The sequence below is a fragment of the Cadophora gregata genome (assembly GCF_030347475.1).
Source record: "Cadophora gregata isolate MNR1 chromosome Unknown scaffold_8, whole genome shotgun sequence".
NCBI classification, from domain to species: Eukaryota; Fungi; Ascomycota; class Leotiomycetes; order Helotiales; family Ploettnerulaceae; genus Cadophora; species Cadophora gregata.
Genome location: NW_026695931.1, coordinates 725,547 through 738,948, shown reverse-complemented (window position 1 = coordinate 738,948; position 13,402 = coordinate 725,547). Strand labels below are relative to the sequence as shown.

At 47.5% G+C, this 13,402-nt stretch overlaps 4 protein-coding genes across 4 annotated transcripts; 2 read left to right on the top strand and 2 right to left on the bottom strand.

The window, feature by feature from the left end:
• The first annotated feature begins 3,736 nt into the window (after positions 1-3,736).
• On the top strand, positions 3,737-7,256 carry ONS95_013780 (uncharacterized protein). Its single transcript, XM_058507426.1, has 7 exons — positions 3,737-3,988; positions 4,038-4,293; positions 4,346-4,538; positions 4,595-5,549; positions 5,606-5,758; positions 5,807-6,031; positions 6,132-7,256. Exons 3-7 carry the CDS (start codon positions 4,425-4,427, stop codon positions 6,938-6,940), a joined length of 2,256 nt encoding a protein of 751 aa, XP_058356595.1. The 5' UTR covers positions 3,737-3,988; positions 4,038-4,293; positions 4,346-4,424; the 3' UTR covers positions 6,941-7,256.
• An 847-nt stretch (positions 7,257-8,103) lies between these two features.
• ONS95_013779 (uncharacterized protein) lies at positions 8,104-8,618 on the top strand (the record flags this gene model as incomplete). The annotated part of the gene is made up of 4 exons (XM_058507425.1): positions 8,104-8,236; positions 8,318-8,341; positions 8,399-8,557; positions 8,614-8,618. 4 exons carry the CDS (start codon positions 8,104-8,106, stop codon positions 8,616-8,618), a joined length of 321 nt encoding a protein of 106 aa, XP_058356594.1.
• A 564-nt stretch (positions 8,619-9,182) lies between these two features.
• On the bottom strand, positions 9,183-11,114 carry ONS95_013778 (uncharacterized protein; the record flags this gene model as incomplete). The annotated part of the gene is made up of 5 exons (XM_058507424.1): positions 9,183-10,185; positions 10,239-10,312; positions 10,362-10,561; positions 10,617-10,710; positions 10,767-11,114. 5 exons carry the CDS (start codon positions 11,112-11,114, stop codon positions 9,183-9,185), a joined length of 1,719 nt encoding a protein of 572 aa, XP_058356593.1.
• Positions 11,115-12,711: 1,597 nt separating this feature from the next.
• On the bottom strand, positions 12,712-13,194 carry ONS95_013777 (uncharacterized protein; the record flags this gene model as incomplete). Its single annotated transcript, XM_058507423.1, has 1 exon — positions 12,712-13,194. One exon carries the CDS (start codon positions 13,192-13,194, stop codon positions 12,712-12,714), a length of 483 nt encoding a protein of 160 aa, XP_058356592.1.
• Positions 13,195-13,402: the final 208 nt, after the last annotated feature.

Sequence of the window (13,402 nt, the reverse complement as noted above, 5' to 3'; positions counted from 1 at the left end):
CAGATGAAGCAGCACCATTCACAGCCAAAGTTGAATGAGAGTTGTGTGAAAAGAGAAGTCGTCCAGAGATAGAGTTGGACGGGATGTCGATGTAGGATATTGGGGCTAGACATGATGTCAAAATTCTACTACCTGGCGGCGGGGGAATATCTCAACAGTATATAACGATGGGTGGAAGACGGCCTTCACTATTGTTTCGAAACAGCACCCTCACCCTGCTGCTATGTTAGTCTGAGCTTGGATGCCGTTTCTCTGGCGCTAGTTTGCAGATATAAGGAGAAGACAGAACTGACAAGTGAGATTGAGCGAACCATATTGTGACTGAATAGGAACGCTTTTCGAAGTGGCCTGATTCTCTGCCAGCAGATTTCGTCCACTTGGCAAATCCACCGATCAGTTTTAGACAAACCGTCCTTACCAAGGTTGAGCATCCATGAAGCCAATTGGCATACTATGCCGGGGGGCTCAGAAGCACACTCTGTGAAAAACGTGCTCCCTGAGGAAGATGATTTCCTGTTTCCGAGGTTGCCACGGCCAGTGAACTTTCTTCGGCTTCTTACGCTTGATAATAGATCTTTTTGGTGGCATTCCTCCGAAAGATCAATGACACCTTGAACGATGTCCGAGCCTTTGGCTCATCATCGACTGGCACCGGATGCTGACGAGAATCTTATTTCCCGACTGCAGAGAGTTTTGATGTATCCTCTCCTGCTGTGATCAATCGGAGCGCTTGCCTTTCACCGCCAGTCGAAATAGCATTTGACGGCTTGCTGCAGGGGCGTATCTCCGTGTGGGGTACATGGCATGGCCCCTGGGTTGGCAGCCGGAACGAACTGCAATGCCAGCAAATCGCCAAATCGTCCTGTGCTACCCAAAGCCTAGTCTGCGTCTCACCAAGAACCTCACCTGATTTCCAATCCAAAACTCATCATGTCTGACTACTGTCATGATTATTCCACTGGTTCTTCGGTTCCGCAAAGTAAGCGACGCTCATTCAGGTGTGTCGGCCTGCCAGAGATGGACTGATTATCTGAAGACACACACCAGCCTAGATTATGGCTATATGTTTCTTCGTTCTTAGAACTGAAAGCCTCCTGTGACTTCGCAAGGTGAGAGATCTGAGTTCGTCTCCCAAAAAGGACATCGTAGTGGCCGACTCGCTCTCCTGCTGGAGATGATGCGTTTTCGTCCCCTGCAGCGCAAACCCAATTTGTTCGTGGCTTCCTTGTCCATGATCGAATCGATCGTAGAGGACCTCGATCAAGCACAAAGTTTGTGCTCGAGGGTGAGATGCTTACTGTTTGTGTGACCTGCGTATGGAGCGGCGGCCAATGGGATACCTCTAGTTCTTATCTTGCGGCAGGGGGTTGTGCCGCACCGCTGCTTTCATTTGTCCAATCGGTCGTGGGCTTGGGTACACCCAATAACCAAGTCTGGCATTGCAATTTACCCAGCATCGAATGACTCCAGTGCAGACCGTTAAGGCAGGGTGGATAATCTCGTGTTCTTCGGTTGTCGCCACTACGTAATGCCGAGTTCAGATTTCAGAGCAAGCATTCCTTTCAAGAAACGGCTGGACAATGCTACAGGACCCAAAGTGGTTCGAGTCTAGCCGATCTAGCCGAGGTAAACATCATGAGGTGCTTGTGATGGCTGGTGTGCGAAGAACGGCGTCGAGTTTTGTCTTGTTTCTGGTGCCGAAGTACTGCACCGCTGGTAAGTTGAGCCCATGACGAGAATGGAATCATGGTATCCTCTGGTTTCCAATCAATCCAGTCATCTTTCTCGTCCGCCTTGCATCAATCGACGGTAGCGTTTCGAGGGATCTCGTTTCTGCGATACGGACATGCTGGGAGATCTCATCCACAATGTTGCTCAAGCCCGCTTCTCTCGTTGTTTCGCCCATCCAAACATCTTTCGCGAGTTGACGAGTTGACGAGTTGTTGAGAGGAATTATTTTCGTCGGGATGCCCTCTCGCGGATCAGCATATAAGTACCAGCACAGCCATTTGGGGCTGAGGGAGTTGTTGTGATGGCGACTGTCTTGGCGATATCAAAGGACCCATCTCAAACGGCTAAAAGCCGGACAGAGTGCCAACCCTATTGCCAACATTCTCACCTCGTTAAAATTCGGGATATGAAGCCTTGGACTGCAGACATCGTGAAGGCAACACAGCGAGATCTTCGAGAAATCTGGTTTGAGGAACCGTGAACAGAATGATGCACGGGAGGAAGGACTACTTATCCCAACAATCTGCCTTGGCGACGCTTCCCTGTCTCAAGCGTCGATACGTCGACGGGTCAAGGAACTTGCGCGTGCAGTCTATCAGCCAGCCTCCAAATCGTAAATTTGACGCCAGAAAAAGTATATGCCGCGTATCAACGGCTGTCAATGCCATAATAAGAGCACTTCATCTTGATGAGCGTGCCTCACGTCGTCAGCATTCCTTGGCTGGGCCGTAAGCTGTCTGCAGAAGGAAGGTGCGATCCTTAGTTCTGACAATAAACTTCAGCCGCAGCTTTAAGATATTTCCTGGGTCCAGGAAATCAAATGATCGATTCGTTGGAGGTACGATGGAGGAGACGAGACAAAATCAATGCTTCGCATTGCAAGAGAGACAGAATGAACAAGTATGCAAGGGAGCAGCGAAGCATTTCCTGTGAAAAAGTGTCAAAATTCCAATGTAATAGTAATAGCAAGAAATAATACACGAAGAAGAAAATCAAGAGTGAGAAAATAGCACGGCAGAGAAGAAAAGAAGGACAGAAGCGATTTGCCCCAGACTTTATGTCCAACAAATCAAGCCTTGCATATACATTACGTTTGCATCTTGTCCCTTGGATCTGATGTTTCGCAGCGACGTGAAAATAAATGAGAGGAAACGCCAAAGTGCACGTTTTAATTTTGGGTTTCTGAGTTGGGGTTCAGACTAAGGAACAAGAGGGCTCGCTTGAAGAAACCAGGCCAGACATGCATGCAACGATGCGAGGGCAGGCATCTATCAAGGTATCGATTAGGTAATTTGCGTGGTTGTACAATGCATCGTGAGGTCGTATTTGTTGGTTGGAAATCACGCAGTTGGGTTCAGGCAGAGTGTATGTTCTTTACAAGACGAATCTGGAAGAGTTCCAACTGGTTGCGCCGGGTCAAAAGAGGAAGGTCAGGTGACTTGTGTTTCCAGTAGGTGTCGGAGCTGAGTCGGTATCGTTGAACTTGTGGTAGTCGAAGATAAGATTCTGGCTGGGTTTTCGCTACATGACACGAGAGTCTTTCAATCACTGGTGCGACCCCAGAAGCTTGTCTTCCAGCTTTGGTGATCATGCGTACGTCAGAACATGGCCGCAGTTGGCTACCAAGCTCTCGTCCCTCGACCAATGTATCTACTTTGGGGCTTTTGGAACCATAATGAAGAAAATCAATACAATAAATTAATGGCAATTTGGCTGAAAACCATCATAGGGATATCGTATGGGGTTTCCCTCGGATGGTGCTGCAGGACTTGTACCCAACCCACTAGAGTGGAAGAATGCTCCGAAATAATGCACTCGTGCGCTAGAAGCTCCTTTGCACTCCAGATTAGAATGATATAGGAACTCCTGCGCAGTAAATTTCAAGATCTCAGTTCACAAAGCTCCGTGTTGACAAACCCCTTTCCTGAACTCCCCAATTAAGCGAGGATATCCAGCATTTCCGTTCGTCGTTGATGAAGCCGCAGTAAAGCATCCTTTTCATCTGCTCTCGCCAGAACAAACCTCGCTTCTTTCAGGATGACTACCGAGAGTGTCTCGATTATCCTTAAGTAGGTCTCCCGCCTGCATGGGCGCATGTGGCGTTCTCAAGTCCACCCCAAAACCCAAATGTTCCGACGACCCGCAAGCCTCGCGGACCGATCCCCGAGCTGGCTTAGATCAACGTCAATTTCTCATCATCGTTTCTTAGCTACTGGTTACTTTGGGAAGCTTAACTGATTGTTGAAATAAATGAGGGGTACGTAACGTGGTACCTGATGTGGCCGGCACTTGACTTACAGATGTAGGTGACGACAGCGGGGTAGAAAGGTTGGGGAAGTGGGGGATCCAAGAATGATGAAATACCAAATTCCCTTGGATGTCTTGGAACATAAAAATTCGGCTGTCTTTTGGTCCATCAGTATAAAATGATTTTGTTCGGTTTTCAATCGATTGTTGGGTTGATTGCCTCGTCCGTCCTCGCAGAAGCAGGCCCAGGCCAGAGGAGCCAGGAGTTTGATGTTTTTGATTTCGTAGATCCCTTGATTGGAACCATCAATGGAGGTAACTCTCCGCGTTTCTAAATTGAAGGAGATTTTAAATCTAACAACCATAGGCCATGTTTTTCCTGGCGCGACTCTGCCCTTTGGTGAGTGGAGCTAGTAAACCTTTCGGTCGAGACTGACAGACAAGGAATGGCCAAGGCAGTCGCGGATGTCAACAATCCAGATGAGAAACAAGGAGGCTTCGCATCGGACAATTCAGACATTACAGGATTCTCTCATATGCATGATTCTGGCACTGGAGGTGTAGGTTATCTGTTCAGCCAGAATTTCCCGGGTTTTAACTGACAAATTAAATCAAGTCCCCTTCGCTCGGAAATTTTCCGATCTTCCCTCAGACGGGGTGTCCCGGAGATATCATCAATAATTGCTTTTTCACCAAAGACGAGCGAGCTTCACGTAGGATCAATGGAACTGTCGTAGCGAAACCAGGGTATTTTGCTGTCAGCTTGAACACTTCAATCCATACCGAAATGACAGTCACAAATCACACAGCTCTCTACCGATTCAACTTTCCATCAAACTCGCCATTTTCCACGTATCAAAATCAATCTGAACTTCCTTACAGTCCTCTCATTCTCGTGGACTTATCAGACCTTCCAGACTCAATTACCAATGGAGTCGTTCAGGTCAATGAAACTACTGGCAGACTCACAGGAAGTGGGACATTTAGTCCCTCGTTCGGCATTGGGAGTTACAACCTCTCATTCTGTGCAGACTTTTCAGGAGCATCACTTAGAGACACCGGAGTATGGATCAACAATCGAGCTGGTTCAGAGCCAAAGATGTTGAAGCGCATGGCAGATGGTATCAATTCTCCTCCCCTGCCCGCGGGCGCCTGGACCCAATTCCACCCTCCACCAAACAACCAGATTCTCGCACGAGTTGGCGTATCTTTCATCAGCGTCGAAAAAGCCTGCCAGAATGCGGAAACTGAGATAACGGACTTTGGATTTGACAAGATTCGCAATGTAGCAGAAGAGGCGTGGCGAGAGAAGTTGTCAGTAATTGAGCTGGATGCTACAGGTGTCAGTGAAGAGTTGCAGACGGTGTTTTGGTCTGGAACGTATAGATCAATGATATCACCGCAAGACTACACAGGAGAGAACCCCCTCTGGAATAGTACAGAACCATACTACGATTCGTATTATTGTATTTGGGACTCGTTCCGAAGCATCCATCCTTTGCTCACCTTGCTGGATCCCCAAAGCCAGACATTGATGGTAAGGAGCTTGATTGACATTTATCGACATGAAGGTGCCCCATCCTATAATTCTCTGGTGGCAAGCATGAATAAGACTAATGTATGATAGGAAAACTTCCGGATTGTAGGATGTCTTTGTGTAAAGGATTCACGCAGGGTGGATCGAATGCAGACGTTGTGCTAGCCGATTCCTACTTGAAGAACATCACCGATGGCGTAGACTGGAAAACAGGCTATGAAGCCATGGTTTCGGATGCCGAAGGTAAATTCATTCAAATACTTGAAACAATTTACTAATCACGTATGACAGACGAACCGGAAAATTGGGCTGTGGAAGGTCGTGGCGGCCTTACATCTTGGAAATCTCTCGGCTACATCCCAACTGATGATTTTGATTCTCATGGCGTTGGACCTTTCACTCGATCGATATCTCGCACCGTAGAATATGCTTATAATGATTTCTGTATCTCTGAAATGGCTCAGGGACTTGGTAACATTGCAGATGCTGAAAAGTATATTACTCGCTCAAATAATTGTAGGTGTTCAGGAACTAGTCTCATTCAAATCTCAATTTAAGTTTTGTCAATACATAACTGGATTCTTCGCCAGAGCTGACTTTATCTTGTCTTTCCTAGGGAAGAATATTTACAAAGCTGACCAAACTTCATTCGTGTCCAACACAACCGGTTTCCCTAACAGCACCATCGACAGTGGTTTTGTCGGCTTCCTTCAGCCCCGCTACCTGAATGGAACTTTCGGATTCCAGGACCCCTCACTCTGCTCTCCCCTTTACAACTTCACATCATGCTACCTCAATCCTGATGGACACGAGACATACGAAGGGAGTTCCTGGATGTATACATTCTTTGTTCCACAAGATATGGCAACTCTCATCACAACTCTCGGCGGTCCAGATGAATTCTCCAGGCGTCTCTCTTACCTCCATACCTCAGGCCTTCTCTATATTGGCGATGAACAAGCTTTCCTTCCAGTCTTCCAATTTCACTACGCCGGTCGTCCAGGACTGTCAGCATACTTCTCACATTTCTACATCCCATCTCAATTCAACGATACGTTGTCCGGCATCGCAGGGAATGATGACTCCGGTGCAATGGGGTCTTTCACAACGCTTTCGATGATGGGCCTCTGGCCTGTCCCAGGACAAGATGTTTATCTCATCACTCCACCCTATTTCCCATCTGTCAGCGTGACAAATAAGCAAAGTGGGAAGACGGCTACGATCAAGAATGTTAATTTCGATGCGGAATATGAGAATATCTACATTCAAAGTGCAACTCTTAATGGGGAACCATATACCAAGAACTGGATAAAACATAGCTTCTGGCTTGACGGAGGTATTCTGGAGCTTACTCTGGGGAAGAATGAAAGTGCTTGGGGCACCAAGGCGGAGGATTTGCCGCCAAGTTCGTCGACCAGGGAGTAAAATGTGACAGTTTGACAGCGCCTAAGAAGCTTACCTCAAACTCGTCGAGTGTAATGGAAGAGAAAATAGACAGTCGAAGACAATACGTGTCTTGGCTTAAACGTATATGTTGCAGGAAGAAAACTTAGGTGGTGCTGCTCTCACCATCTTGGACTATTGAATTGAATGCCTCCTCTGTCATTTCAACGTTTCTCAACACTCAACAGGTCGACCTCCGTTTTCTCAGAAATTTATCTCCCAATTCAGTTCAGTTCATTGGTCTCTCAGTGTTGGCCTTGACCTGCAACAATGTCTCAGTGCTTCCAGATGTTTCCAGCAAATGCTTTGAGGTGATTCTCCTCCACTAGAAGCAGAGACCACATGATCTTTTGTTCTCCCTCACATAAGACATGTGCATCAATTCCAGCCGTTATTCTCCATCATAAACGGGGTGCACTAATGCGAGTGTTCCTCGTCATCCACACAACAATGGGCCGGCGCGAGCCGATTCGCGCCGTTTAGCCCTGCGGATCCTCAACCAACAACACAAGATGATGTACGGCAGGTTACGCCAAGGTTATGATACAGACGCAAGCCACTTGGCTTTGACAACTGTCAATTGGCGGAGACAGCTCAGTGCCGTTGTTGCCGGACAAGCTGTGGCTGACCACTTATGAGCCTCGCGGTAATTCGACTTGGCTTGGCAAGATGTATATCGACACACTTCCCCACAGAGTGGTAGATGCTCATTTGTGACCTTGAAAGATGAGGGTCTTGTGAGTATACACCTAAGCAATTAGGTGCTTATATGTGCCCTGTCCAGCTGAATAGAAGGAGGGGCTGTGTCTTTGTAACTCGCAAAAACTGACGTTATTCCGAGAAGTGGTGGAACATGTGTGAATCATGCCTTTCTATTCGTTGTTTACTCTAGTGATTGTGCGAAGCCTAAGCACGGGAGCTGTTGCCAAATTCTGCAGTACCCATTGAGTGAATATCTTTGGGGATGGCACATATGAGTAAGTGACGAGAGGTGCCGCGAAGCAGCAGTATTTAAGGAGCTTCGTCGGCCTCCAGATTTGACTATTCCACAACAAACAACACAACACTTCTTCAGAAAATTTCTTCAGAAAATTTCAATAACAACAACAAAACTTTCGAACTTCAGTCACTCCTATATCATCAAGATGTCTTTTCATATCTCTGCCCAAGATGTCCGTGTCGAGGACAACCACATCCTGAAGGCCAGCATTCCAAACGTTGACGGCGAGCTAGTAGAGGCAGAACTTGATCTGAACTCATGCCTTGGCAACAACGACGGTATGATAGATCAAACCCCCCCGGCTTTCCCTCACCTTTCCACCGTCCCCTGTCAACGAAGCAACACTGACATTCTCACAGGTAGCTTCGCTTGGGAGGGTCAAGGTAACAACACATTCCCACCTCTCATGCATCACAAGGCCTGATAATGCCGCTTTGCAGGATATGCCGACTCCGGTGAGAACTTCAGTTTTGAGTTCGAGGGAGATGATGGTCTTCCCATTCTCCGTGGTGAGCTCCGAAACATCGAGGGTGAGGGTATTCCCGGCGATATCAACATCTCCGAGCGAATCTCCAACCAAAACGGACAACTCGTCTTTGGTATGTAACTTTCCACGACATGTCTTTGAAGCGGTCTGCTGACTTCTGGTTTTCAGAATAAGCAGCTTAGCGGCAATTGGAAAGGGTCACTCGTCATGTAGAGAACATCGTGGTGGACCTCCAATGGGCGGGGGAAAGGGTATAACCTATGCTGCGACAAGTTCACGACACCAATATCACTGTAATGAGCTCTTCAACTCATTACCATCACGTTTTCATGTTATCACATCTGCGAGATCTTACACCATGATTATAGGATACTGAGTCCGTCCATATTTCCTTTTCCAAACAGACACCATCGTCATGAACAAGATTTATGACTTAAATAGAACCACAAAGAGAGATATTCGACTTTTAATCCACATCGCTCGTACTATTCTAGCTAGATCAAACTCTCGAAAAATCCAAGACTTTTCTTCGCCGCGAAGAGTAAACCATCGCAGGAGATGAAAAGTGGTAGTGGTACCTAAGATCTTACCTTGAGCTGGTGAAAGGATGAAAGATATCACGTAAGACAAAAGTTTGTTGACATTGACTTCATTTCTCATTTTTCTCCGATATTCTCCTTCTTTTGCATGTGATTTCGAATCAACAATTATTACACCTGATGATATCCATTAGGTCATCAATGAGCAAATCTGAAATCCAACCTCCTCGACCCTGAAAGAGTCGTATTGCGCTTGTAATCCCTCTGTTCATCCGCGCTCATCGCATTCCACACACGATCCCTCTGCTTATTTCTATACACATAATACACCTTCGTAGCCAAGAAGATCCCAATACTCAAAAAGTTGATGATCAACAAGTTCGTGTTTCCACGATGGTACAAAGGCTTGTCGTCTTGGCGATAGATGAAATTGGAGCAGATGTTGCCGAGCTGAACGGCCATGTTGTAGAACGCTGCTGAGACGGAGCGCGTACCGACGTTATTGGAGTTCTTGGATGTCCAGCCGACGAGGATGGCGTGGCAGTAGGGGTATGAGAGGAGGACGGTGACGAGCGCGTAAGTTCCCCAGGCTTCTTTCAGTGCTCCGGGCCAGAAACGAAGAGCGATAATACAGGGTAGTGTCCAGATTGGTTGGAGCATGGCGACTAGAGTACGCTCATTTGTGCGCTCCGAGAGCTGTGTGATCAAAAGGAGAGTTATGATGTGGAAGACGGAGTATGGGATCGTCAAGAGATTGGTATTGAAGGTGGAGAAACCAAGGGACTTCAGCGTCAAGGTGATGTACGTAGCTGTTGGTGCTTGAGGAATGTATGCGATAAGTCCAATGGCATACAACGGCCAGAGATCGTAATCACGAGCTGCGTTCCAGAGTCTGCGTGGCGTAATGGCTTGACGGTTGTGCATGTCGCCTTTGGAGGGGTCGTCGCGAAGAATACGATTGACGACGATCTTGACCTCACGATCTGTGAACCATCCCTTTGGTCTGTACCATGCTTTGGTTTGGACGGCAGATGCTGGCATCATGAAGAAGGAGGACAAGCCAACGAGTAAAGTGATTCCTCCTTCGATGAGGAAAAGCCATCTCCATCCCGCCCAGCCAGCTACACCACGCATATGGAGCAAAGCAAATGCCAAAATGGAGGTAATGATTGTGGTCGTGGAAAGGGTTGTCCAAAAGAAACTGCACATCGATAAATTAGTACTGGTGCCTTTGACATGGGCATGGTATCATACCTGAGACGGGTCGGCAATTCTCTTGAGGTGTAGAAGTATGACAGCCAGAGCACGATATCCGGAATAAACCCACCCTAATTTTGTCAGCGATCGTTCCAGACTTCGTGGGAATGTTCAGCATACCTCTAAGAGACCCAAGATACTACGTGTGGCATAGAAACTCCTTTTTCCAGAAAGAGCACTTTGAGACATGGCAACAATAGACCAAAGCGTGATTTGCATCGGAATCCATCGATCGGGACCTATCTTCTTCGAAACCAGTTGTGACGGTAGCTCTGCAAGCAGGAACGAGAACAGGAAAATGACATTGCCAAAATTGTAGTCTGACGGTATGTTAGATGTCTCGACCAAACACCACATCGTAGGGGAGTCTCTTACCATTCGTGGTCAAGTTCAAGTCATTGAGCATGTTATCCGAGACAGCCTGAACAAGGTTCCCACGATCAACTTGCAGACCAAAGAACATCACGCACTAGTCCCATGTTAGCTTTTGACTTGGCATACAGACAAGCTTTGAGGCTTGCTTACTGCCCAGAGACAGACTCTCCAGTCCAAGCGACGAACAAGCTTTCGTTCCTCCTCATCCGTCCACGTAAATGTAGGATCAAATGCCCCTCGACACTCATATTGAGACTTCTCATAGACAGTGGCCCAATGCTCAGCTACATCCGGATCCAAGAATGGGTTCTTCTTGAAATCAGCGCCATCTTCATCGGTGGTAGTAGAGGCTGAGCCAGATCCGATGTAGACGTCGTCTTTCGTTGGATGGGTGGCGTCGTAGTGAGCTTTGTCAGGCTGCGTACCCTTCTGGCTATTGGCTTGACTGGTTGTAGTCTGAGCGACGGCGGTGTCCTTGAAGTCCGACATCGTTGGCATTGTTGAGACGATGTCACTGGATGGTCAAGAGAATCCAAGAAACTGCCCAGCAAATTTGGCAGGACCCAAGAGCTTATGTAGTCTTCTTGGATCTCCGAACAAGAATGCTGTTATGTCGTGATTTGTATTGTCTACATGGGGCCACCCTTGGTGACGGGAGCAAGTACCCACGCCGGTATGTTGGCGCGGAGAGATTTGTCCAGGTCTACCCACACATTAGGAACTTCGTCCTGACTTACATACACTGGTGGGGGGAGATTTCTCGTTGTGGCATGATATCTTAGTAGCTTTGAATGGTGCAAAGCAGGTCCAACAGTCTAAATCCGTGACATTTGGACATTCTAGTCCACAGTTGTCCTTCTGAAGCATCCCGTCGCAGGTAGAAGGCGTGTTGACGTTTACCAGTGTGCTGGTAAAAGCTTCTCAGTGACAGGAATCGGCCAGCCAGTGCTTGTCAAAGTAACAAGGATCCCAAAAGTCTCTTTCCCCAGTTCGCTGCCAAGATCAAAGTTTGACGACTCGGTGCATCAAAATTTCCAACGGAATGCATATTCGCAATAACACGCATGCGCATCGTGCTTTCTTATCAGCTCCATTTCGGTTCCGATGAAAAGACCCTCCAATCTTCGCCTTCAATCTCAAAGGCGATCCACTCCATTGGTGCCCGCAAACTTAGATCAGCATCTCATAACCCCAAATCCAGCTTCATTATGAGGCAATACGGAGAAGTCGTTGCGCGATGTGCTTGCCCCACTGTACATTACGGTGGAAAATGCAATTGAAGCATCTTATCGGTCCGCTCCACTGCTCCGCGATAAGCATGAATCTGAAATGCGAGATGGGCGAATTTGCGGGCAAGATGCATAATTGACTTTGCTAAAAGGGATGTTGTCATTGCCCCTCATCAAGACGTGCTTGCTAAGCGAAAGCGGAAGGTTGCTCCTTTCTTAAGCACAATAGAAGGGCCGTCGTTGACAGTAGATCGGGAACAACTCCTGAAAATAGATCCTCGAAGATAACAAAATTCTGGCTTTTGCGATCTATAAGTAAAGAGAAGATGCGAGACCAGGAAGTCGAAAGAGCAATTGGAGACCACTCGTGGCATTCATCACATGCCTTTGTGATAACAAGGACGCCAATGTTGCGTACCTAGTGTCAGACTTTCCACCGAATGCAAAGACAATGGTGCAAGAATGTCAATAGTTTGCCTGTTTTTAATGCGTGGCGCGAGGGATTGAATGCCTGAGGAGGTGAGGTTGTTCGAAAATGTCGCAGAGTGAGCGGTGGAGCCGACCCTGATATAAGTTCTCGACTCTGACAACGAGTCAACCGGCGAGCAGTCAGCCGAGTAAAATCCACCTTGTTCGATCGATATCCTTTCAAGTCGAGATCAGGAACAATCGGAGGTGATGGCTCGAGAGATCATCATTGTACGTCCCCTCCTAGGACTGCTAACCCTCTGGCTGCGAAATACTGTGAAGCCCGCTTTGCCAGGGATGCCGTTGTTACCAGGTCCTTGGAATAGTGGTCCTGATTTCCTAGGAGATGTTTTACCATTAGTAGACCGTTCCTCAACTTCGCTTGTTTGAGCCGGATATTAGCTTTCAAACGATTCATTATTGTTTGGCGACTTGTCGTCTGCTTTAAACGTGACCCCAAACTCCTCTAGAATGGCCTTCGCTGTAGCAGCGGTCTCCCACTCCTTCTCATCGAGCGTTGGAGACTTAGCCATTCTCGCCAGTTCTTCTTTGAACAGAATCCTGTGTTCCGTATCCATCTCCGCCACGAGAGAAGCCAAACAGTTGTACTTCCACTCCCCGTCATCCTTCTCACCAGCTTCATCTCGCAGGATTTTGCGAATTGGTTCCACCAAAAGCAATGGATGCTTTCGGAGCAGTTCTATAATTGGCCAGGCTATGGGCCAATTTGCGTCTTGAATCCATCGCAGAAGATCCGGAACAAGCGGTTCAAGGGTAATCGCGTCAAGGCCAGCGATCTGCTCTACGGCGTCGGTGTCTATCTTGGACCTGGGCAGGAGGGCGCATTGGGAGGTCGAGAGAGTTCTTTCTTGTGACGACATTGCTATTGTGTGAAAATCAATTATATATCGAAGGATGTGATCCGAAGAATGGCCGTCGTTATAATAGATGCATCTGATAAAGGCAGCAAGAAGATGGTTCGTTAGTGCTGAATCAGCGGCCAGGTCACAAGCAACAAGCGACACGCTCGCTAGAGTTCCAGGAAGCTGTGCCTCCTACAGTAAAACCAACTCGGAAAATTACTCACCA

Coding starts and splice junctions, on each gene's coding strand:
- ONS95_013780 (XM_058507426.1), top strand. CDS start 4,425: ATGGCCAAGGCAGTCGCGGATGTCAACAATCCAGATGAGAAACAAGGA. Junction 5,550..5,605: donor TGACATTTATCGACATGAAG/GTGCCCCATCCT, acceptor AATGTATGATAG/GAAAACTTCCGGATTGTAGG. Junction 5,759..5,806: donor CATGGTTTCGGATGCCGAAG/GTAAATTCATTC, acceptor CACGTATGACAG/ACGAACCGGAAAATTGGGCT.